The sequence below is a fragment of the Pleurodeles waltl genome, chromosome 6 (genome assembly GCF_031143425.1).
Source record: "Pleurodeles waltl isolate 20211129_DDA chromosome 6, aPleWal1.hap1.20221129, whole genome shotgun sequence".
NCBI classification, from domain to species: Eukaryota; Metazoa; Chordata; class Amphibia; order Caudata; family Salamandridae; genus Pleurodeles; species Pleurodeles waltl.
The window spans coordinates 1,083,228,566-1,083,254,067 of NC_090445.1; the positions used below are offsets into that span (position 1 = coordinate 1,083,228,566).

The following is a 25,502-nucleotide window of genomic DNA, read 5'->3' on the forward strand; positions in this document are numbered from 1 at the left end:
TAATGTTATTCTTCTTGTACTGAGGTCTTCATCCTGTTGATCAAAAGAGCAGAAATCCATTTGCTCATGACCATTGTAGGAAGTTGGCTCTGTATGTGCTATTTCAAAGTAAGGAATAGCATGCACAGAGTCCAAGGGTTCCCCTTAGAGGTAAGATAGTGGCAAAAAGAGATAATACTAATGCTCTATTTTGTGGTAGTGTGGTCGAGCAGTAGGCTTATCCAAGGAGTAGTGTTAAGCATTTGTTGTACATACACATAGACAATAAATGAGGTACACACACTCAGAGACAAATCCAGCCAATAGGTTTTTGTATAGAAAAATATCTTTTCTTAGTATATTTTAAGAACCACAGGTTCAAATTCTACATGTAATATCTCATTCGAAAGGTATTGCAGGTAAGTACTTTAGGAACTTCAAATCATCAAAATTGCATGTATACTTTTCAAGTTATTCACAAATAGCTGTTTTAAAAGTGGACACAGTGCAATTTTCACAGTTCCTAGGGGAGGTAAGTATTTGTTAGGTTAACCAGGTAAGTAAGACAATTCCAGGGCTTAGTTCTTGGTCCAAGGTAGCCCACCGTTGGGGGTTCAGAGCAACCCCAAAGTCACCACACCCGCAGCTCAGGGCCGGTCAGGTGCAGAGTTCAAAGTGGTGCCCAAAACACATAGGCTAGAATGGAGAGAAGGGGGTGCCCCGGTTCCGGTCTGCTTGCAGGTAAGTACCCGCGTCTTCGGAGGGCAGACCAGGGGGGTTTTGTAGGGCACCGGGGGGGACACAAGTCCACACAGAAATTTCACCCTCAGCGGCGCGGTGGCGGCCGGGTGCAGTGTAGAAACAAGCATCGGGTTCGCAATGTTAGTCTATGAGAGATCTCGGGATCTCTTCAGGCTGCAGGCAGGCAAGGGGGGGATTCCTCGGGGAAACCTCCACTTGGGCAAGGGAGAGGGACTCCTGGGGGTCACTTCTCCAGTGAAAGTCCGGTCCTTCAGGTCCTGGGGGCTGCGGGTGCAGGGTCTCTCCCAGGCGTCGGGACTTTAGGTTCAAAGAGTCGCGGTCAGGGGAAGCCTCGGGATTCCCTCTGCAGGCGGCGCTGTGGGGGCTCAGGGGGGACAGGTTTTTGTACTCACAGTCTTAGAGTAGTCCTGGGGTCCCTCCTGAGGTGTTGGATCGCCACCAGCCGAGTCGGGGTCGCCGGGTGCAGTGTTGCAAGTCTCACGCTTCTTGCGGGGAGCTTGCAGGGTTCTTTCAAAGCTGCTGGAAACAAAGTTGCAGCCTTTCTTGGAGCAGGTCCGCTGTCCTCGGGAGTTTCTTGTCTTTTCGAAGCAGGGGCAGTCCTCAGAGGATGTCGAGGTCGCTGGTCCCTTTGGAAGGCGTCGCTGGAGCAGGATCTTTGGAAGGCAGGAGACAGGCCGGTGAGTTTCTGGAGCCAAGGCAGTTGTCGTCTTCTGGTCTTCCGCTGCAGGGGTTTTCAGCTGGGCAGTCCTTCTTCTTGTAGTTGCAGGAATCTAATTTTCTAGGGTTCAGGGTAGCCCTTAAATACTAAATTTAAGGGCGTGTTTAGGTCTGGGGGGTTAGTAGCCAATGGCTACTAGCCCTGAGGGTGGGTACACCCTCTTTGTGCCTCCTCCCAAGGGGAGGGGGTCACAATCCTAACCCTATTGGGGGAATCCTCCATCTGCAAGATGGAGGATTTCTAAAAGTTAGAGTCACTTCAGCTCAGGACACCTTAGGGGCTGTCCTGACTGGCCAGTGACTCCTCCTTGTTTTTCTCATTATTTTCTCCGGCCTTGCCGCCAAAAGTGGGGCCTGGCCGGAGGGGGCGGGCAACTCCACTAGCTGGAGTGTCCTGCTGGGTTGGCACAAAGGAGGTGAGCCTTTGAGGCTCACCGCCAGGTGTGACAATTCCTGCCTGGGGGAGGTGTTAGCATCTCCACCCAGTGCAGGCTTTGTTACTGGCCTCAGAGTGACAAAGGCACTCTCCCCATGGGGCCAGCAACATGTCTCGGTTTGTGGCAGGCTGCTAGAACTAGTCAGCCTACTCAGATAGTCGGTTAAGTTTCAGGGGGCACCTCTAAGGTGCCCTCTGGGGTGTATTTTACAATAAAATGTACACTGGCATCAGTGTGCATTTATTGTGCTGAGAAGTTTGATACCAAACTTCCCAGTTTTCAGTGTAGCCATTATGGTGCTGTGGAGTTCGTGTTTGACAGACTCCCAGACCATATACTCTTATGGCTACCCTGCACTTACAATGTCTAAGGTTTTGTTCAGACACTGTAGGGGTACCATGCTCATGCACTGGTACCCTCACCTATGGTATAGTGCACCCTGCCTTAGGGCTGTAAGGCCTGCTAGAGGGGTGTCTTACCTATACTGCATAGGCAGTGAGAGGCTGGCATGGCACCCTGAGGGGAGTGCCATGTCGACTTACTCGTTTTGTCCTCACTAGCACACACAAGCTGGCAAGCAGTGTGTCTGTGCTGAGTGAGAGGTCTCCAGGGTGGCATAAGACATGCTGCAGCCCTTAGAGACCTTCCTTGGCATCAGGGCCCTTGGTACTAGAAGTACCAGTTACAAGGGACTTATCTGGATGCCAGGGTCTGCCAATTGTGGATACAAAAGTACAGGTTAGGGAAAGAACACTGGTGCTGGGGCCTGGTTAGCAGGCCTCAGCACACTTTCAATTGTAAACATAGCATCAGCAAAGGCAAAAAGTCAGGGGGCAACCATGCCAAGGAGGCATTTCCTTACAACCATGCCTTAAAATTTTGAAGACCAAAAAAGAAACTGCTCAGTGGGTCCCACAAAAGAACCACAATCCGCAAACTCAAGAAGTCTCCCTAAGCAGGCTCCAGTTAACTCAAGTAGTGGTAAACTATCTCATCAAAATATTAGGGGTAAATGTCCAAATTTGTGTTGTAGGGTTACTCATTAAGCAATATGAAGCATCCCACTGTCTTGAACAACTAAGATATTGGTGATACGAATACTTTGCAGCGAACAGGGTAAACCTTGTTGCTTAAAACCCTACTGTATCATTGTTTTCAGTGATTACTTAAGATGGATTTCAGCCATTGTATCTTCCTGAATTGTACCTCAAAAGGAAAACAAGTGAAGCCTTCAGAAAGATTATAATTTTCGGATGACTGTGGCAAATCAATCCAAACTGTTTGCATGTGTTATAGCTAATAGCAAATGCCCCAAAGCCAGAAAGAATAAACAAAGTTGGTGCCTAATCGCTTGGGCGTGGACGCAGCTACAAAGAGTTGTCTTTTTTTTTGTTAATGATCCAGTAGTTGAATGTAAATGTCAGGACACTGCTATATCAAGTGTGACAGTAGGAAACATATTAGCTGGATTAATCATGGTGTGCAAATACTTCTTCAAAATATTTTTTTTAGATAATGTTACATGTGTCACAGACCATGAAGCTGTGATGTGTGTTACAATAGTCTACATCCATGTATGAAATGAATCGGAGTTTAGACATCCACTAACGAGCTCTTTAGTTTCATTTTTTGTGTGCAATGTAACAGTTTTATATGTATCAACTTGTTGATTAGTTTTATGCAGTTCATACTGTAGTAGATGGTCAAGAGGTTTCCATTCTCTGCTGCAGTGCTGGCAGTGACTAAACATTTACTGCGAAACAAAACACTGTACAACTTCCACACCAGCGTTCACGAGATACAATAATTGAGGATTCCTTCATGCTTTCTAAAGAACAGAAACATTGGTTTCAACACTGTGTAGCAAACTTAGGGTCTCAGTGCAAGAAGACCCAACATGCTCCATAGATTTCAAGGCTAACAAAAGTACAAAAGCACTGGCAACAGGGGCAGGAAACGCAGATTGACCAATTACTGTGGGAAAATGCTGTTAATTAGCAAACCATATGTGATGCAAAATGGCATACAGCCAGGCAAGAATATTTGCATGATTGAGCAAGTAGATTGTCAATCAATACATGGAGCTGCATTGCGACTTAGCATAATACTGTTATGGACTTTACAGTAATAAATTAGGGACGCATGGTGAACAATGTTTTGGGTATTTTATACTCTAACCTTTTTTTTAGTCACTCAGTTGATTATGATAATTTGCATGAAAAACTGCACATAATTAAATTTGCCTCATGCTAATACATTAACATGTTTGTACTTATTTTGAGGTTTCAGAGTCAGGATCTGCAACATACCGGAAGGACTACTGGGTATAACCACTAAATTATTGACATTAGTTTGGTACCTTTATGAATAAATACTATTTATAGAGTTCACTGGATGTCCTGGTGCTAAAGGTGGGTATTCGATTTTATTTCCTATCAAACAATGCATGCCAGAGCAGAAAAACCCTAAAAAAATAAATATTCACACATTATTATTATTGCCACCACCAGCTCTTTCCAAACATATTTTTGTGTCTTACTGCAATTAACTTTTTATTTTCCACACAATATCACAACTTAGTTAGGAAATGCTGGGACCAAAATGTGAAATACTTAACTTGACAGTGTCATCAGAGTACAATAAATGCAGTACATGCCTAACCCCTATTTTAGTGGGGCCTTTATTTATGTTGCCCAGGCTCTAAGGGAAGGTCAAAATGAAAATGATTTAACAGTAGCAGTGCTAACAAGAAACCCTGCTTAACACCTTTCTAGTAGGTTTTGAGAGGGGTAAGCTCAGTTTGCTCCATTGCCTCTATTTACAGATCACTGGGTAGGTATAGCAATACAGCACTTACTGACGACTCGTAACTTGGTTGGCAAGCCTAACTCATTGACCTTGCTTAAAAGGAAAAGCATTCACAGTAAAAGGAGAAGGGGAAATTTGTTTTTACTAAAGCTATCTTGACAAAAGTGGTAGGTATAATGCAATGTGCCAATGTACAATAATTTTCACAAACTGCATGCCATCGAACATGTAGTTTTCCTCCATCCATTGCCGGAGTTGAAAAACTAACACTTTGGTAAGATCTTGCTAGGACAACACCCCAGAACAAAATGTCAAGAGTTTTGTGCGTTTCTGGTAATAATTTTTGTAAGTACCAACAAAGAATCTCTCAGTGTGTCTGGGGCCCTTACAGAATGCATTCTGGAAGAAAAGGTGCCACACATCAGGAAAAGCTATTAAGCACAATAACAGTGCAATCCTCTAGGCCAATCGCTTTAGTTGAGATTTCTTAAAATTATATGTATGGTTAATATTTAGATGTTGTAGGATTCAAACAAGACATCACAAAGGAAAGCTGGTAAAATATTAAAGCTGGAGTGCTTCATAGTGTCATTAGGGGGCTGAAGCACTACACAAATTAATACAATATGATTGAAAATGTCAGAGGATTATGATGGAGATGGCATGTATGATCTTAGCTGTGGCTGGAAATATTAGCCACTTTCATAGCCAAACTGTCAGCAACTATGTTCCCACATCTAATCATTTTTAACATCTTATCTTAATCAGTCTGGTACCCAACTCTCCGTATACATCAATTAATGTTTTAGAACCACTATTTCATCTTCCTTACCACTGGTTGTTTGTCATGATATATCAACTCTAGTTACTACATTGAGCTCTTATTTGCTTTAAAATTTACTTTTGTCTAATCTAGAAGTCCTGTTCAGCCCCTCTATTGGCTTGCAGTGTGTTTCTTTTCCAAGAGACTTAGGTTTGGATTTACAGCATCTCACAAGATTGATCAACATTTAACAAAGGAAAACGAGATACAAGTAGGTGTTTTTTGGGTCACACACATAATAAAGCAGTTTGACCAACTTTTAAGTGATATGCTTGTCAAAGCCTATAAAATACAAATCTATCACGTAAGACAAAAGATCAAAAAAGTACATTACTTGTTCCCTCAATCATAAATGATCCTTGAAGCCGTTGTCACACTGAAACATTATCTTAGCAAATTTGGGATCAAACAGAAAAAGCACACACCTTGGGAAATTTGGAACCCAGATCCCACACACATGCTGATTCTTGAACTGAATGAGGAGTTAAATAAGATGATGTCAAACCACAAGAAATTCTGGGGTTCAGGTTGACTATGTACGTTTTGAGATCAAAGAGACTCATCTGCTGATAACCCAAGTTAGTTTCCAAACATTATAAAACTACAAGGCAAACATATTCTAAGCAGGTATTTATGGAGGTTGGCTGCAAAAATACACTTATAAGCTATAAACACATCTTGCACCACGTGTCTCTTATATTAGAACAAGGAAGAGATCAAGTATAGGATAGTATTGAATTAGCGACTGAACGTAACTAAAGAAGAAAGTAGCATTGGTCAATTTAAAGACGTGCTAATGTGAGTTTGTAAATATTTCCAAGTTGTCACTGAGTGACATTTTACTAGAGCATGAGGTGTTACTCTTAAAAACAAAAAAACTGCATGAATTGGGTCTTGAGTGACAATTCATCTCCTGCAGCAAAAAACACATAATAAAATGACATAATACTAAACATTATGATCCCTATCAGCCCTAAATAAAATCTACTCGCTATGGCAAGTCATATTTCATTTGGTCAAGCTATTTTTAGGACCTACACGCTCTTATGGTCAGAAAGTGAAAGGGCAATAAAGAGGTTTTTAAATCTCATCTAGTCACATTTGCTCTGTGTTTAGAGACAGAGGTCAAACGTCAGTTTGTCTTCTTAGACTTATTTTTCCTTCTGACAGCAGAGTTCCAGGATTTTGTAAGGTGAAATGTGTAACCTGCTGTACAAAGTGTGTGGAACGAAAAGCTGTTGGGTGTCAGGTTTTTCCTAACACACACCCTTTAAATACCTAAGTTAACTGTGCAGACATTTCAAAATATAATTCAGTAGTTGTGAAAGCCCATTTTTGCTGCGTATGTGTGATGAAAAAATGTTGTAACAGGATGAAAACAAATCACAACATTTTACTTGGTGATGCGCAAATAGTAAGTAGATTGTCTGAAACCTTATTTTCACAGATTATTGTTAATACACTATATAGTTTATCAGTAAAGCTGCAAGTTAGTGGGAAAGTTTTTGGTCATTTCTTGGAAATGTACTGTCTTTAAATGACAGTGCACTACCTCATCATGCTCCAGTGATATATTTATTAAAAATGAGTGTTTAAACAAAGTTGAGAAACTCACCTGCCCTCATGTCATTACTATTAGTAAGCTAGGAGGCAAGTCATGTATCATGTGTACCCTATATGTGGGATATATTCTTATTATACATGGAGCATATATTCAGTATATTTAATCAAACAGGCGATTTTTTGCACAACAGAAATGCTTAACTCACACACTTGAAGGTGGACTTGTGTGAGAATGAAGAAAAAGGCAACTCTGTAAAATAAAATATTTGCTAGGATCACACAATCTGCGACCCCTTTATGGGTCAAGTAAATTACAATTAGGTAGAGTAGATTATTCAAGTTAATCGACCTGCAGGTCTAGTAAAATTTTAATGATTTTTCGAGGCCTGTCTAAACATGCCGTACCTGCTTTCTTGCCAAACTCTCCCTCCAGCTCTGCTTGAGCACCAGTCAGGGGAAGATCAACCATCTCCATAGTTACTACCTCTGCTAAAGCCTCCTCTCGGCTCCACAAGGCTTTTCCTGAAACAAAAGATAGGATTTTATTCAAGGGACTGAAGAGGACAGAAAATACTAAAAGAGAAGAGCACCAGGAGGTATACTGGAAGAATTGAAGTGGAATATAAGTATCTGGCCTTGTTGGAGGATGGATGTACCTGTCAGAGACTATGTGAGATGGATGTATATTGTAAGAACACTATGGCAGGTAAGACAGAGGTGCATGGTCCAAAATGCAGACTTCCTTAAAATGCATGGTGTAGGAAGTTGGCTCTGTATGTGCTATTTCAAAGTAAGGAATAGCATGCACAGAGTCCAAGGGTTCCCCTTAGAGGTAAAATAGTGGTAAAAATAGATAATACTAATGCTCTATTTTGTGGTAGTGTGGTCGAGCAGTAGGCTTATCCAAGGAGTAGTGTTAAGCATTTGTTGTACATACACATAGACAATAAATGAGGTACACACACTCAGAGACAATTCCAGCCAATAGGTTTTGTATAGAAAAATATCTTTTCTTAGTTTATTTTAAGAACCACAGGTTCAAATTTAACATGTAATATCTTGTTTGAAAGGTATTGCAGGTAAGTACATTAGGAACTTTGAATCATTTCAATTGCATGTATACGTTTCAAGTTATTCACAAATAGCTATTTTAAAAGTGGACACTTAGTGCAATTTTCACAGTTCCTGGGGGAGGTAAGTTTTTGTTAGTTTTACCAGGTAAGTAAGACACTTACAGGGTTCAGTTCTTGGTCCAAGGTAGCCCACCGTTGGGGGTTCAGAGCAACCCCAAAGTTACCACACCAGCAGCTCAGGGCCGGTCAGGTGCAGAGTTCAAAAGTGGTGCCCAAAACGCATAGGCTTCAATGGAGAGAAGGGGGTGCCCCGGTTCCAGTCTGCCAGTAGGTAAGTACCCGCGTCTTCGGAGGGCAGACCAGGGGGGTTTTGTAGGGCACCGGGGGGGACACAAGCCCACACAGAAATTTCACCCTCAGCGGCGCGGGGGCGGCCGGGTGCAGTGTTAGAACAAGCGTCGGGTTCGCAATGGAAGTCAATGAGAGATCAAGGGATCTCTTCAGCGCTGCAGGCAGGCAAGGGGGGGCTTCCTCGGGGAAACCTCCACTTGGGCAAGGGAGAGGGACTCCTGGGGGTCACTTCTGCAGTGAAAGTCCGGTCCTTCAGGTCCTGGGGGCTGCGGGTGCAGGGTCTTTTCCAGGCGTCGGGACTTAGGTTTCAGAGAGTCGCGGTCAGGGGAAGCCTCGGGATTCCCTCTGCAGGCGGCGCTGTGGGGGCTCAGGTTTTGGTACTCACAGTCGTAGAGTAGTCCGGGGGTCCTCCCTGAGGTGTTTGTTCTCCACCAGCCGAGTCGGGGTCGCCGGGTGCAGTGTTGCAAGTCTCACGCTTCTTGCGGGGAGATTGCAGGGGTCTTTAAAGCTGCTCCTTTGGATAAAGTTGCAGTCTTTTTGGAGCAGGTCCGCTGTCCTCGGGAGTTTCTTGTCGTCGAAGTAGGGCAGTCCTCAGAGGATTCAGAGGTCGCTGGTCCCTTTGGAAGGCGTCGCTGGAGCAGAGTTCTTTGGAAGGCAGGAGACAGGCCGGTGAGTTTCTGGAGCCAAGGCAGTTGTTGTCTTCAGGCCTTCCTCTGCAGGGGTTTTAAGCTAGGCAGTCCTTCTTCTTGTTGTTGCAGGAATCTAGTTTCTAGGTTCAGGGAGAGCCCTTAAATACTAAATTTAAGGGCGTGTTTAGGTCTGGGGGGTTAGTAGCCAATGGCTACTAGCCCTGAGGGTGGGTACACCCTCTTTGTGCCTCCTCCCAAGGGGAGGGGGTCACATCCCTAATCCTATTGGGGGAATCCTCCATCTGCAAGATGGAGGATTTCTAAAAGTTAGAGTCACCTCAGCTCAGGACACCTTAGGGGCTCTCCTGACTGGCCAGTGACTCCTCCTTGTTATTCTCATTATTTTCTCCGGCCTTGCCGCCAAAAGTGGGGGCCGGGGCCGGAGGGGGCGGGCAACTCCACTAGCTGGAGTGTCCTGCGGTGCTGTGACAAAGGGGTGAGCCTTTGAGGCTCACCGCCAGGTGTTACAGCTCCTGCCTGGGGGAGGTGTTCGCATCTCCACCCAGTGCAGGCTTTGTTACTGGCCTCAGAGTGACAAAGGCACTCTCCCCATGGGGCCAGCAACATGTCTCTAGTGTGGCAGGCTGCTGGAACCAGTCAGCCTACACAGATAGTCGGTTAAGTTTCAGGGGGCACCTCTAAGGTGCCCTCTGTGGTGTATTTTACAATAAAATGTACACTGGCATCAGTGTGCATTTATTGTGCTGAGAAGTTTGATACCAAACTTCCCAGTTTTCAGTGTAGCCATTATGGTGCTGTGGAGTTCGTGTAAAACAGACTCCCAGACCATATACTCTTATGGCTACCCTGCACTTACAATGTCTAAGGTTTTGTTTAGACACTGTAGGGGCACAGTGCTCATGCACTGGTACCCTCACCTATGGTATAGTGCACCCTGCCTTAGGGCTGTAAGGCCTGCTAGAGGGGTGTCTTACCTATACTGCATAGGCAGTGAGAGGCTGGCATGGCACCCTGAGGGGAGTGCCATGTCGACTTACTCATTTTGTTCTCACTAGCACACACAAGCTGGTAAGCAGTGTGTCTGTGCTGAGTGAGGGGTCTCTAGGGTGGCATAATACATGCTGCAGCCCTTAGAGACCTTCCCTGGCATCAGGGCCCTTGGTACCAGAGGTACCAGTTACAAGGGACTTATCTGGATGCCAGGGTGTGCCAATTGTGGAATCAAAAGTACAGGTTAGGGAAAGAACACTGGTAGCATCAGCAAAGGCAAAAAGTCAGGGGGTAACCATGCCAAGGAGGCATTTCCTTACACATGGGCAGGATACCACACAGCAGGAAGGTAACTTGTTAGATAGAGCACTTAGCTGGAAAGTGATAGACTGACTGCAGGCAACTGAGATGAAGCTACAAAGTGGAAAGGTGACATGAGATAGAGGTACACAGTCATGCTGTTGAGATACATCAGACAGACACTGAATGGTAGAGAGGTACACAAGGTACAGAAGTACAGGGCAAAACACTGCATAAGAAGTAAATGGCTTTATGCAGAACTTGGTGCACTCTAGGAGCACTTTTACATTGATACTGATTTCACTTACAATTCTTGATTCACTGGGTGAGGGATAGACAAAACACTATGTGGGAGGGAACCAGTAGAAGATTAGACATGAAAGACAAAGAAGGACCCTGCTTTTTACTGTACCTGGCTGCTGGAGAAAAATCAGCAGGTGATCCTCAGTCTGCACCAGGCTCCGATATCCCACAGAATCATCCTTCTTCAAGTATGCCTGGATATAAAGCTGCCAAGAGAAAGCAGGACATTAGAAGGTAAATTTCTGCCTGGCAATAACGCTGACAATGTGAAGGACGACAAAATCTTTTCAGGCACTTTGGTGTCACAGTGGAGGAAATGTCAAGGAGTAGAGTTTGTGAAACAAAATCTCTTGTAGTTGCTGTTCTTTGACATATGTAATAGTGCACCCTTCCAGAAGATGTGCTTAGATTGTACCTGTAAGCTGTGGTTCAAAGTCACCGGGGATATAAGCTACCACATACATTTTAAGTGTGGTTGTTTGGAATCAAAGGGAGACTGAAATGAACAAATAGGTGAAGGAGGAAAATGGGGTCTGAAAGAAACTGAGGAAGAATGAATACTCAGAGTGGTACATTAGAAAGGGGTGTAAATGATGTAGCGCTGGAACGGGGAAGAGTTAAAGTAAGAACATTAAGTGGAACAATCAGAGGGAAAGGAGGACACTGACATTCTTCAGTATTACAATCTGGGCATTGAGATTTATAATGCTGTTCAAGACATATGTGGTATAATCTGTAATGCAGAGAGAGTTGAGCTTCCTTCTTAAGAGTAGGGAAGTGGGGGATATTCATGTTTTGTTAACGAGTTAAAAACAATGAAGTATTATACAAAAAAATTGGTAATTTGTACTTGAAAGAGTCACAGACAGAAACTTGGATGGGGTGAAGGTTACAGGAAGTGAGGACTGTTTTTTTGCCCCAGTGTGAACTTGATGTCCGTAAGTAACCCCATCCGGGTCTCTCTAGGTTGTTATGAAAAAGGCTCTTTTTTGTTCAATGTGTGGATATCAACAAGAATGTCCAGAACAACCTTGACAAGTACACAGAAATGTTAGAAACTACAGGCCTTTTAAGTAATACTGGGAAGTGGGCTGAGGAGAAAATATCTGCAAAAAGTTCAGAGAAACAAAACATGCCAAAAAGCACACCACATCCAGCAAACGCATAAACAATTTCTTACTTTTTTTGTTAACAATTTTACTACAGATGAATGTAAAACTCTTATACAAAATACAATTCAATGCAATACATGAATTCAGAGTACAGTTCAGTACTTCTACAGCTCCATTCTTCCCCTCCTAATTCCACAACAGCACTTTGCTCACTGAGCTATTTTCTTTAATAGAAATGAATCATACATAATTCAGGTGACAGTCATATTGAGACAGGATAGATTCTAACAAAAACAAACGTGCTCCATGAAACGAAGGCACAGTGATTTAGAGTATTACTTATTTCCTTTGCGACATCACAGTCATGGTTAGTTTTGACTCGGAAAACTGGCTTCTATCCTCATGTCAGGGTTGAAAAAAGGGTGAAAATGTCAGACAACATTTAATTTGTTTTTTAATTAACACTTGACAAGACAGCTGAGAAACTGCAACACAAATTCAATAAAATCCCTGTTTGGCCTTTTCAAATTATCACTGCATAACTGGAAATAAAGGTAAGTAAGTATAATCAGAGTTTGCAAGTGTGTTTTGTTTCAGAATCATGCAAGAGCCAGAACAGGTTAGGTTGTGAGACCATTTTGCTTCAAACAGTGATTTAAGAAATCCAAAATAGAACTGCCATACTCTGTGAGCTTTAATTTTTAAGAAGGTGTTGGTCTCCCCGTGATGCCTGGAACACAACCCCCCATCCTTTAACTACTGTAGACTGCATGCCAGTGAAAAGAACCCACCTAGCTCCTAAATCCCAGTTAGGGAAACAAAGCCCGTTCACAATCCTCAAGTGCCTCAATGTTTTGTATCATCTAAGGTAAGTGCCTTTATCCATTTCTGAGCATCACAAGGCATTAAGTATCTCCTTTGTTCAAAGGCTGCTCCTCACATCTCCATTTTCTCATGTCTGAAAATGTGTTAATCAAAATCTTTCTATTATCTTAAACTCCTGATTCTCTCGATCTACAGGGTTAGATGCAATGACCCAGGCATTCTACAAGGGCAGTGATAGTTAAAAACTGTTTTTTTGGGGTTTTTTTTTTAAATGGAGGCTGTTCTGCAGGCAAATTAACCTTGCACTAAACATAACTGTCCTTCTCTATGCTTCTCAAACCATACTTTTAAAACTTGAAGTAAGGGAAGCTCTGAAGCATATGCCTTCGCACTAGTTTGCAGTGATGTACTGGATGGAAACAGCTGATTGGATTACCTTTAGTGCAGTCTGAAATGATCAAATAAGCTCTGCTAAACAGAAACATTTCCCTAACGAGGACACAGAAATGCAGTATTTTGATAATTGCACAAGCTATGTTAAAAAATGTTTTAATAGGCATCTACAAAAGATCCATTGCTGGAGATATTGCTCTCCATGGCACATCTAACCCCCATTCCGCCATACACACAGGACTAAAAAGCATCACAAGCAGCACAAGTGCCAGAACAGGAACTACTTCCCATTATCACACACTTTGTGATGAATGAGCAAGGACATAACATCAGTATAAGAAGCAAGATTAGCATAGGAGCCAAACTGTTGTGGTGTGGGGCAGGGATTTCAACTTACAATAGAACCTTAAAATTAGAGAAAAAACACAGTGCTTCAGAGAGCCCAGGGAATTCTAGCTAACAACTACAAAGGGCAGATGGTCATGGCACGAAAGGCCACTGAGCATGGATGATGCAAAAGGGAAAAACAAGAGAAAAGGAAGAGAGAAAAACGTTCACCAGCTTTGGTTTCTTTGGTAAGCTTTCCTCTCCACCAAATAGTTATTTAATCCTAAAGTACATTAATACGATCACCTCAAAGACAATTTTCACCTGCCAATGGACCCTCCACAAGCCTTCTCCTGCACAAATTGCTCTAACCTCATAAAGGGGTCAAGTACAGTTTAAAGTTCTATGCGGACAAAGGTTGGACCAGCACTTTATCTCTTTCTGAAATTCCAAGTAAGCCACATTTTGAAAAAAAGGACTTGCCCACTGGATTACATCTTGCTTTCATTTCTGCCACAAAAGGCTGTTATACTTTGAGCCACAGTATGGGCTTCCTCCATCAGACACATGGGAGATATTGCAGCAGTCTTCCTCACAGACATTTGCAAAGTGACAACATGGGCCTCTCCAGAAACCTTCAACAAAGACTACTGCTTTGAAACGTAGTCAAGATTGAAGTTATAGCAGGGCAGGGAGGGGTGTGTGAATTATGCCCCACAACATGAGCCTCATTCCAGCTTCCCAGTTGTATGCATCACATTTTTACAGTATTTGAAGTTGTAATTCAAGCAAGATACATATTCTATGAAAGTTCTATTGCTGGAGAAGAAAAATGTAGACACCTTAACTACAGTTCTCTAGCACTGGTATCTTTAGTAGACTAACATGCAACCTGCCCTCTTTCATTTCTTGAGTCTTTTACTTATTCTTGACAAGGTCACAAAATCTTAGCAGTCGGGGTCTGAGAGGGCAGGGGGGACAGCTGTGTCTTTCTACCTTATTTGCTGGAGTCTGGGTCAAACAATGAGATTGACAGACTGTAGGAAGCTGGCTCTTTATATCTTGGAAGAAAAGAGGTGCATTGTGCAAACAGTCCAGCCAAACCCCAAAGGAATCACGGAGACACAACTGACATCCCAAATGCTTTCTTTTGTGTTAGTGTGGGCGAGCAGTTAGGCATATCAGAGGGTAGTGCTAAGCATGTTAGGCACGCACATAGGCAGTGAGACACACTCAAAGACATTTGACACTAATTTATAAAAGTAGCATATCTTTAAACAAAAAAAAATGTAGATACCAAGATCACCGGAATCAGGTGAGTACTTTTTGAATTATGAGTTTTTAGAGTTTGCAAAAGCTTACATTTTTCAGGAGCGGCAAGGTTATCCTATGGAGAAAGAACAAGCATTGCATATGGGTATAGTACAGCAACTTACAGGACCATTCTACTGGAATTAAGGTAAGTATGGGCTTAGGTCCACGGCCATACCGTCAGGTCACCTTGGGTGTCACTGGGGCGACTGGATTCAGTGGGGTAGTTTGGCATTGGGTTCTCTTTGTAAGTCCATGGCGATTGGCCCGGTCACAAAGATGCTGCAGTGAGGGACTGAGAGTCCAGTCTGGGAAACTACCAAGGGGGTTCAAGTCTTGTGATACGCGGGGATGCAAGGACACCAATGGTTCTGTTATCCTCGGTCTGGGGAGTCCAGATACAGAAGTGGTTTGGGCCGTCAGGTTTACAGTCATCAGGGACGGTTGCGATGGGGGTGGCACAGAAACAGGCTGCAGGTGTGGACTAGGGGTTCCTTCTGGCCAAACCAACAAGAGGGATGGGTTCTCTTGAGCCTGGGTAACGTAGGGACACTAGTGTTCCTTTCCTCGGTCCAGGCGTCCAGGTGCAGAAGTGCAGTGGACAGTCAGGTCTCTTTCACCAATGGCAGCCCTAGTGAAAGGAGGGGGTCTGCAGAAACAGGCTGCTGATGCCGCCGGGAAGTCCACAATGGGCGAAATCAAAATGGGCTTCATCTGCAGACGGCCTGGGAACCACTTGGACACCTTTGGCCCACGTGAGCTCGGTCTAGGCTGCTCAGGTGCAGTGGTGATCTCAGACTTCAGGTTTTTGGCAGTCCCGGTTCTCACAGTTCGTTCTTAGATTGCCTGCAAATGCATGGAAGCTGTTCCTCTGCTTTAAGGGAGTTCTTCTAGGCGAACTGGGAAGGAGGAGCAGCTCTCCCAGTTTCTTAGTGGCTGCACCGGCAGGGCGGGGCAGGTCAGTTGCTGCTTGATGGTCAGGTGTAGCAGGCAGGCTAGCATGGTAGTCGCCGAGTCAGTCATGCTCCTCGGTTCTCTCCTTCAGCAGGCTTCTGGTCCACTTTTTTGTATCCAGCAAAGATCTGTTTTCCTGGCACCAGAAGGTCCCCTAAAAACTAACTTTAAGGGTGTTAAGGGGAGCGAAGTGTAGTAGTGTAGGAAGTTGGCTCTGTATGTGCTATTTCAAAGTAAGGAATAGCATGCACAGAGTCCAAGGGTTCCCCTTAGAGGTAAAATAGTGGTAAAAAGAGATAATACTAATGCTCTATTTTGTGGTAGTGTGGTCGAGCAGTAGGCTTATCCAAGGAGTAGTGTTAAGCATTTGTTGTACATACACATAGACAATAAATGAGGTACACACACTCAGAGACAAATCCAGCCAATAGGTTTTGTTATAGAAAAATATCTTTTCTTAGTTTATTTTAAGAACCACAGGTTCAAATTTAACATGTAATATCTTGTTTGAAAGGTATTGCAGGTAAGTACATTAGGAACTTTGAATCATTTCAATTGCATGTATACTTTTCAAGTTATTCACAAATAGCTATTTTAAAAGTGGACACAGTGCAATTTTCACAGTTCCTGGGGGAGGTAAGTTTTTGTTAGTTTTAACAGGTAAGTAAGACACTTACAGGGTTCAGTTCTTGGTCCAAGGTAGCCCACCGTTGGGGGTTCAGAGCAACCCCAAAGTTACCACACCAGCAGCTCAGGGCCGGTCAGGTGCAGAGTTCAAAGTGGTGCCCAAAACGCATAGGCTTCAATGGAGAGAAGGGGGTGCCCCGGTTCCAGTCTGCCAGCAGGTAAGTACCCGCGTCTTCGGAGGGCAGACCAGGGGGGTTTTGTAGGGCACCGGGGGGACACAAGCCCACACAGAAATTTCACCCTCAGCGGCGCGGGGCGGCCGGGTGCAGTGTTAGAACAAGCGTCGGGTTCGCAATGGAAGTCAATGAGAGATCAAGGGATCTCTTCAGCGCTGCAGGCAGGCAAGGGGGGGCTTCCTCGGGGAAACCTCCACTTGGGCAAGGGAGAGGGACTCCTGGGGGTCACTTCTGCAGTGAAAGTCCGGTCCTTCAGGTCCTGGGGGCTGCGGGTGCAGGGTCTTTTCCAGGCGTCGGGACTTAGGTTTCAGAGAGTCGCGGTCAGGGGAAGCCTCGGGATTCCCTCTGCAGGCGGCGCTGTGGGGGCTTAGGGGGGACAGGTTTTGGTACTCACAGTCGTAGAGTAGTCCGGGGGTCCTCCCTGAGGTGTTGGTTCTCCACCAGCCGAGTCGGGGTCGCCGGGTGCAGTGTTGCAAGTCTCACGCTTCTTGCGGGGAGATTGCAGGGTCTTTAAAGCTGCTCCTTGAAACAAAGTTGCAGTCTTTTTGGAGCAGGTCCGCTGTCCTCTGGAGTTTCTTGTTATTTTCGAAGCAGGGCAGTCCTCAGAGGAGTCAGAGGTCGCTGGTCCCTTGGAAGGCGTCGCTGGAGCAGAGTTCTTTGGAAGGCAGGAGACAGGCCGGTGAGTTTCTGGAGCCAAGGCAGTTGTTGTCTTCTGGTCTTCCTCTGCAGGGGTTTTCAGCTAGGCAGTCCTTCTTGTAGTTGCAGGAATCTAATTTTCTAGGGTTCAGGGTAGCCCTTAAATACTAAATTTAAGGGCGTGTTTAGGTCTGGGGGGTTAGTAGCCAATGCTCTCTGAAGGTCCGAATCGAAACCTGCTTGGGCAGGGGTGTTACAAACCCCTCCCAACAACATAACCTGCAAATCTGCATTCCGTGGCAGGAGGCTTTGAAGAAGCCAACCACCTTTAGTATGCAGATCTGGCCTTCCTCAGAGGAAGATGCCAGTCCCCTGCTTCAGGCACCATCTGGACAGATGGGAAAATTAGCTGTGCAGGAGACGTGTTGCATTTCCAGGCTGGACACACCCATAGTGTGACCAGCCTGAAATAAACATAGCCTTAGAAATTTTACCATCTTGTGTGTGGTGGAATTTGGAATTCTGGGACAAGGTTATTCCCATTCTCCTAAGGAAGTGGTCATCTAGGGAGAATAGTGACCCCACGGATAAGTAGCCCAATGGCTACTTGTAAGGAAATGCCTCCTTGGCATGGTTGCCCCCTGACTTTTTGCCTTTGCTGATGCTATGTTTACAATTGAAAGTGTGCTGAGGCCTGCTAACCAGGCCCCAGCACCAGTGTTCTTTCCCTAACCTGTACTTTTGTATCCACAATTGGCAGACCCTGGCATGCAGATAAGTCCCTTGTAACTGGTACTTCTAGTACCAAGGGCCCTGATGCCAAGGAAGGTCTCTAAGGGCTGCAGCATGTCTTATGCCACCCTGGAGACCTCTCACTCAGCACAGACACACTGCTTGCCAGCTTGTGTGTGCTAGTGAGAACAAAACGAGTAAGTCGACATGGCACTCCCCTCAGGGTGCCATGCCAGCCTCTCACTGCCTATGCAAGTATAGGTCAGTCACCCCTCTAGCAGGCCTTACAGCCCTAAGGCAGGGTGCACTATACCATAGGTGAGGGTACCAGTGCATGAGCATGGTACCCCTACAGTGTCTAAACAAAACCTTAGACATTGTAAGTGCAGGGTAGCCCTAAGAGTATATGGTCTGGGAGTTTGTCAAACACGAACTCCACAGCACCATAATGGCTACACTGAAAACTGGGAAGTTTGGTATCAAACTTCTCAGCACAATAAATGCACACTGATGCCAGTGTACATTTTATTGTAAAATACACCACAGGGGGCACCTCTAAGTCTGTGTGGGCTGACTAGTTCCAGCAGCCTGCCACACTAGAGACATGTTGCTGGCCCCATGGGGAGAGTGCCTTTGTCACTCTGAGGCCAGTAACAAAGCCTGCACTGGGTGGAGATGCTAACACCTCCCCCAGGCAGGAGCTGTGACACCTGGCGGTGAGCCTCAAAGGCTCACCCCTTTGTCACAGCCCAGCAGGGCACTCCAGCTTAGTGGAGTTGCCCGCCCCCTCCGGCCACGGCCCCCACTTTTGGCGGCAAGGCTGGAGGGAACAAAGAAAGCAACAAGGAGGAGTCACTGGCCAGTCAGGACAGCCCCTAAGGTGTCCTGAGCTGAGGTGACTCTGACTTTTAGAAATCCTCCATCTTGCAGATGGAGGATTCCCCCAATAGGGTTAGGATTGTGACCCCCTCCCCTTGGGAGGAGGCACAAAGAGGGTGTACCCACCCTCAGGGCTAGTAGCCATTGGCTACTAACCCCCCAGACCTAAACACGCCCTTAAATTTAGTATTTAAGGGCTACCCTGAACCCTAGAAAATTAGATTCCTGCAACAACAAGAAGAAGGACTGCCTAGCTGAAAACCCCTGCAGAGGAAGACCAGAAGACAACAACTGCCTTGGCTCCAGAAACTCACCGGCCTGTCTCCTGCCTTCCAAAGAACTCTGCTCCAGCGACGCCTTCCAAAGGGACCAGCGACCTCGACATCCTCTGAGGACTGCCCCTGCTTCGAAAAGACAAGAAACTCCCGAGGACAGCGGACCTGCTCCAAGAAAGGCTGCAACTTTGTTTCCAGCAGCTTTGAAAGGACCCTGCAAGCTCCCCGCAAGAAGCGTGAGACTTGCAACACTGCACCCGGCGACCCCGACTCGGCTGGTGGAGATCCAACACCTCAGGAGGGACCCCAGGACTACTCTGATACTGTGAGTACCAAAACCTGTCCCCCCTGAGCCCCCACAGCGCCGCCTGCAGAGGGAATCCCGAGGCTTCCCCTGACCGCGACTCTTTGAATCCTAAGTCCCGACGCCTGGGAGAGACCCTGCACCCGCAGCCCCCAGGACCTGAAGGACCGGACTTTCGCTGGAGAAGTGACCCCCAGGAGTCCCTCTCCCTTGCCCAAGTGGAGGTTTCCCCGAGGAACCCCCCCCTTGCCTGCCTGCAGCGCTGAAGAGATCCGTTGATCTCTCATAGACTAACACTACAAACCCGACGCTTGTTTCTACACTGCACCCGGCCGCCCCCGCGCTGCTGAGGGTGAAATTCCTGTGTGGGCTTGTGTCCCCCCCGGTGCCCTACAAAACCCCCCTGGTCTGCCCTCCGAAGACGCGGGTACTTACCTGCTGGCAGACTGGAACCGGGGCACCCCCTTCTCCATTGAAGCCTATGTGTTTTGGGCACCACTTTGAACTCTGCACCTGACCGGCCCTGAGCTGCTGGTGTGGTGACTTTGGGGTTGCTCTGAACCCCCAACGGTGGGCTACTTTGGACCAAGAACTAAGCCCTGTAAGTGTCCTACTTACCTGGTTAACCTAACAAATACTTACCTCCCCTAGGAACTGTGAAAATTGCACTAAGTGTCCACTTTTAAAACAGCTATTTGTCAATAACTTGAAAAGTATACATGCAATTTTTATGATTTAAAGTTCCTAAAGTACTTACCTGCAATACCTTTCGAATGAGATATTACATGTAGAATTTGAACCTGTGGTTCTTAAAATAAACTAAGAAAATACATTTTTCTATACAAAAACCTATTGGCTGGATTTGTCTCTGAGTGTGTGTACCTCATTTATTGTCTATGTGTATGTACAACAAATGCTTAACACTACTCCTTGGATAAGCCTACTGCTCGACCACACTACCACAAAATAGAGCATTAGTATTATCTATTTTTACCACTATTTTACCTCTAAGGGGAACCCTTGGACTCTGTGCATGCTATTCCTTACTTTGAAATAGCACATACAGAGCCAACTTCCTACATTGGTGGATCAGCGGTGGGGTACAAGACTTTGCATTTGCTGGACTACTCAGCCAATACCTGATCACACGACAAATTCCAAAATTGTCATTAGAAATAGATTTTTGCAATTTGAAAAGTTTTCTAAATTCTTAAAAGACCTGCTAGGGCCTTGTGTTAGATCCTGTTTAGCATTTCTTTTAGAGTTTAAAAGTTTGTAAAAGTTTGAATTAGATTCTAGAACCAGTTGTAGATTCTTAAAAAGTATTCCAACTTTTAGAAGCAAAATGTCTAGCACAGATGTGACTGTGGTGGAACTCGACACCACACCTTACCTCCATCTTAAGATGAGGGAGCTAAGGTCACTCTGTAAAATAAAGAAAATAACAATGGGCCCCAAACCTACCAAAATACAGCTCCAGGAGCTTTTGGCAGAGTTTGAAAAGGCCAACCCCTCTGAGGGTGGCAACTCAGAGGAAGAGGATAGTGACTTGGAGGAAAATTCCCCCCTACCAGTCCTATCTAGGGAGAACAGGGTCCCTCAAACCCTGACTCCAAAAATAATAGTCAGAGATGCTGGTTCCCTCACAGGAGAGACCAACACCTCTGAAATCACTGAGGATAACCCCAGTGAAGAGGACATCCAGTTAGCCAGGATGGCCAAAAGATTGGCTTTGGAAAGACAGATCCTAGCCATAGAGAGGGAAAGACAAGAGATGGGCCTAGGACCCATCAATGGTGGCAGCAACATAAATAGGGTCAGAGATTCTCCTGACATGTTGAAAATCCCTAAAGGGATTGTAACTAAATATGAAGATGGTGATGACATCACCAAATGGTTCACAGCTTTTGAGAGGGCTTGTGTAACCAGAAAAGTGAACAGATCTCACTGGGGTGCTCTCCTTTGGGAAATGTTCACAGGAAAGTGTAGGGATAGACTCCTCACACTCTCTGGACAAGATGCAGAATCTTATGACCTCATGAAGGGTACCCTGATTGAGGGCTTTGGATTCTCCACTGAGGAGTATAGGATTAGATTCAGGGGGGCTCAAAAATCCTCGAGCCAGACCTGGGTTGACTTTGTAGACTACTCAGTGAAAACACTAGATGGTTGGATTCAAGGCAGTGGTGTAAGTAATTATGATGGGCTGTACAATTTATTTGTGAAAGAACACCTATTGAGTAATTGTTTCAATGATAAACTGCATCAGCATCTGGTAGACCTAGGACCAATTTCTCCCCAAGAATTGGGAAAGAAGGCGGACCATTGGGTCAAGACAAGGGTGTCCAAGACTTCAACAGGGGGTGACCAAAAGAAAGGGGTCACAAAGACTCCCCAGGGGAAGGTTGATGAGACAACCAAAACTAAAAATAGTAAAGAGTCTTCTACAGGCCCCCAAAAACCTGCACAGGAGGGTGGGCCCAGAGCCTCTTCACAAAACAATGGGTACAAGGGTAAAAACTTTGATCCCAAAAAGGCCTGGTGTCATAGCTGTAAACAGCATGGACACCAAACTGGAGACAAGGCCTGTCCCAAGAAAGGTTCCACTCCAAACTCCCATCCAGGTAACACTGGTATGGCTAGTCTCCAAGTGGGATCAACAGTGTGCCCAGAGCAAATCAGGGTCCACACTGAAGCTACTCTAGTTTCTGAGGGTGGGGTGGATTTAGCCACACTAGCTGTCTGGCCGCCTAACATGCAAAAATACAGACAGCAACTCTTAATTAATGGGACTAGAATAGAGGGCCTGAGGGATACAGGTGCCAGTGTCACCATGGTGACAGAGAAACTGGTTTCCCCTGGCCAATACCTGACTGGAAAAACTTACACAGTCACCAACGCTGACAATCAGAGAAAAGTACATCCCATGGCAATGGTTACTTTAGAATGGGGAGGGGTCAATGGCCTGAAACAGGTGGTGGTCTCCTCAAATATCCCAGTGGACTGTCTGCTTGGAAATGACCTGGAGTCCTCAGCATGGGCTGAGGTAGAACTAAAAACCCATGCAGCAATGCTGGGTATCCCTGAACTGGTGTGTGTGAAAACAAGAGCACAATGCAAGGCACAGGGTGAACAAGTAGAGCTGGAGTCTGGAAGAATGGCCCAGCCTACCAAGAGGAAAGGAAAGTCAGTTGGGAAACCAACTGCAACACAGCAAAAGAAAGGGAACCTCTCTTCTCAGGAAGAAGTTCTGCCCTCTGAGGGAACTGAGCCTTTGGAGCTTGAACCTTATCAGGTTGAGCTCTTAGGCCCAGGGGGACCCTCAAGGGAGGAGCTGTGTAAGGGACAAGAAACCTGTCCCTCTCTTGAAGGCCTTAGGCAGCAAGCTGCTGAAGAGTCCAAGGGCAAGAAAAATGGAACACATAGGGTCTATTGGGAAGATGGACTCCTGTACACTGAGGCCAGAGACCCCAAACCTGGTGCCACTAGGAGAGTGGTAGTGCCTCAGCTGTTCAGAGAGTTCATCCTAACATTGGCCCATGACATTCCCCTTGCTGGACATTTGGGACAAACCAAGACGTGGGAGAGGCTAGTCAACCACTTCTACTGGCCCAATATGTCCAACATGGTTAAGGAGTTTTGCCTCTCCTGCCCCACCTGTCAAGCCAGTGGTAAGACAGGTGGGCATCCAAAGGCCCCCCTCATTCCACTTCCAGTGGTGGGGGTTCCCTTTGAAGGAGTGGGTGTGGACATAGTTGGTCCACTAGAACCTCCCACAGCCTCAGGAAATATGTATATCCTGGTAGTAGTGGATCATGCTACCAGGTATCCTGAAGCTATTCCCCTTAGGTCGACTACTGCCCCTGCAGTAGCCAAGGCCCTCATTGGTATCTTTACCAGAGTGGGTTTCCCTAAGGAGGTGGTGTCTGACAGAGGTACCAACTTCATGTCAGCATACCTGAAACATATGTGGAATGACTTATAAATTCACTACACCTTACCATCCACAAACTAATGGCTTAGTTGAGAGATTCAACAAGACATTAAAGGGCATGATCATGGGGCTCCCAGAAAAACTCAAAAGGAGATGGGATGTCCTCCTGCCATGTCTGCTTTTCGCTTACAGGGAGGTGCCACAGAAGGGAGTAGGATTCTCACCCTTTGAACTTCTGTTTGGTCATCCTGTAAGGGGACCACTTGCTCTTGTTAAAGAAGGCTGGGAGAGACCTCTTCATGAGCCTAAACAAGACATAGTGGACTATGTACTTGGCCTTCGCTCTAGAATGGCAGAGTACATGGAAAAGGCAACCAAAAACCTTGAGGCCAGCCAACAGCTCCAGAAGTTTTGGTATGACCAAAAGGCTGCACTGGTTGAGTTCCAACCTGGACAGAAAGTCTGGGTTCTGGAGCCAGTGGCTCCCAGGGCACTCCAGGACAAATGGAGTGGCCCTTACCCAGTGCTAGAAAGGAAGAGTCAGGTCACCTACCTGGTGGACCTGGGCACAAGCAGGAGCCCCAAGAGGGTGATCCATGTGAACCGCCTTAAGCTCTTCCATGACAGGGCTGATGTGAATCTGTTGATGGTAACAGATGAGGATCAGGAGGCAGAGAGTGAACCTCTCCCTGATCTTCTGTCATCAGACCCAAAAGATGGCACAGTAGATGGAGTGATCTACTCAGACACCCTCTCTGGCCAACAGCAAGCTGATTGTAGGAGAGTCCTACAACAGTTTCCTGAACTCTTCTCCTTAACCCCTGGTCAGACACACCTGTGTACCCATGATGTGGACACAGGAGACAGCATGCCTGTCAAAAACAAAATCTTTAGACAGTCTGACCATGTTAAGGAAAGCATCAAGGTGGAAGTCCACAAGATGCTAGAATTGGGAGTAATTGAGCGCTCTGACAGCCCCTGGGCTAGCCCAGTGGTCTTAGTCCCCAAACCTCACACCAAAGATGGAAAGAAAGAGATGAGGTTTTGTGTGGACTACCGAGGGCTCAATTCTGTCACCAAGACAGATGCTCATCCAATTCCAAGAGCTGATGAGCTCATAGATAAATTAGGTGCTGCCAAATTCTTATGTACCTTTGACTTGACAGCAGGGTACTGGCAAATAAAAATGGCACCTGGAGCAAAAGAGAAAACAGCATTCTCCACACCTGATGGGCATTATCAGTTTACTGTTATGCCCTTTGGTTTAAAGAATGCCCCTGCCACCTTCCAAAGGTTGGTGAATCAAGTCCTTGCTGGCTTGGAATCCTTTAGCACAGCTTATCTTGATGATATTGCTGTATTTAGCTCACCTGGCAGGATCACCTGGTCCACCTGAAGAAGGTTTTGAAGGCTCTGCAATCTGCAGGCCTCTCTATCAAGGCATCCAAATGCCAGATAGGGCAGGGAACTGTGGTTTACTTGGGCCACCTTGTAGGTGGAGGCCAAGTTCAGCCACTCCAACCCAAGATCCAGACTATTCTGGACTGGGTAGCTCCAAAAACCCAGACTCAAGTCAGGGCATTCCTTGGCTTGACTGGGTATTACAGGAGGTTTGTGAAGGGATATGGATCCATTGTGACAGCCCTCACTGAACTCACCTCCAAGAAAATGCCCAAGAAAGTGAACTGGACTGTGGAATGCCAACAGGCCTTTGACACCCTGAAACAGGCAATGTGCTCAGCACCAGTTCTAAAAGCTCCAGATTATTCTAAGCAGTTCATTGTGCAGACAGATGCCTCTGAACATGGGATAGGGGCAGTTTTGTCCCAAACAAATGATGATGGCCTTGACCAGCCTGTTGCTTTCATTAGCAGGAGGTTACTCCCCAGGGAGCAGCGTTGGAGTGCCATTGAGAGGGAGGCCTTTGCTGTGGTTTGGTCCCTGAAGAAGCTGAGACCATACCTCTTTGGGACTCACTTCCTAGTTCAAACTGACCACAGACCTCTCAAATGGCTGATGCAAATGAAAGGTGAAAATCCTAAACTGTTGAGGTGGTCCATCTCCCTACAGGGAATGGACTTTATAGTGGAACACAGACCTGGGACTGCCCATGCCAATGCAGATGGCCTTTCCAGGTTCTTCCACTTAGAAAATGAAGACTCTCTTGGGAAAGGTTAGTCTCATCCTCTTTCGTTTGGGGG

The 25,502-nt window shown here is 45.8% G+C and overlaps 1 protein-coding gene across 2 annotated transcripts in view; it reads right to left on the reverse strand.

Annotated features, from left to right (window-relative positions):
* EMC1 (ER membrane protein complex subunit 1) overlaps nucleotides 1-25,502 on the reverse strand; it is a 621,514-nt gene that overhangs the window by 344,471 nt on the left and 251,541 nt on the right. For both annotated transcript variants that reach the window (XM_069240148.1, XM_069240147.1), the window contains 2 exons: nucleotides 10,866-10,962; nucleotides 7,495-7,611 (listed from right to left, as the gene is read on the reverse strand). In XM_069240148.1, coding sequence (XP_069096249.1) covers nucleotides 7,495-7,611; nucleotides 10,866-10,962 — 214 coding nt within the window. The remainder of the gene's footprint in view (nucleotides 1-7,494; nucleotides 7,612-10,865; nucleotides 10,963-25,502) is intronic.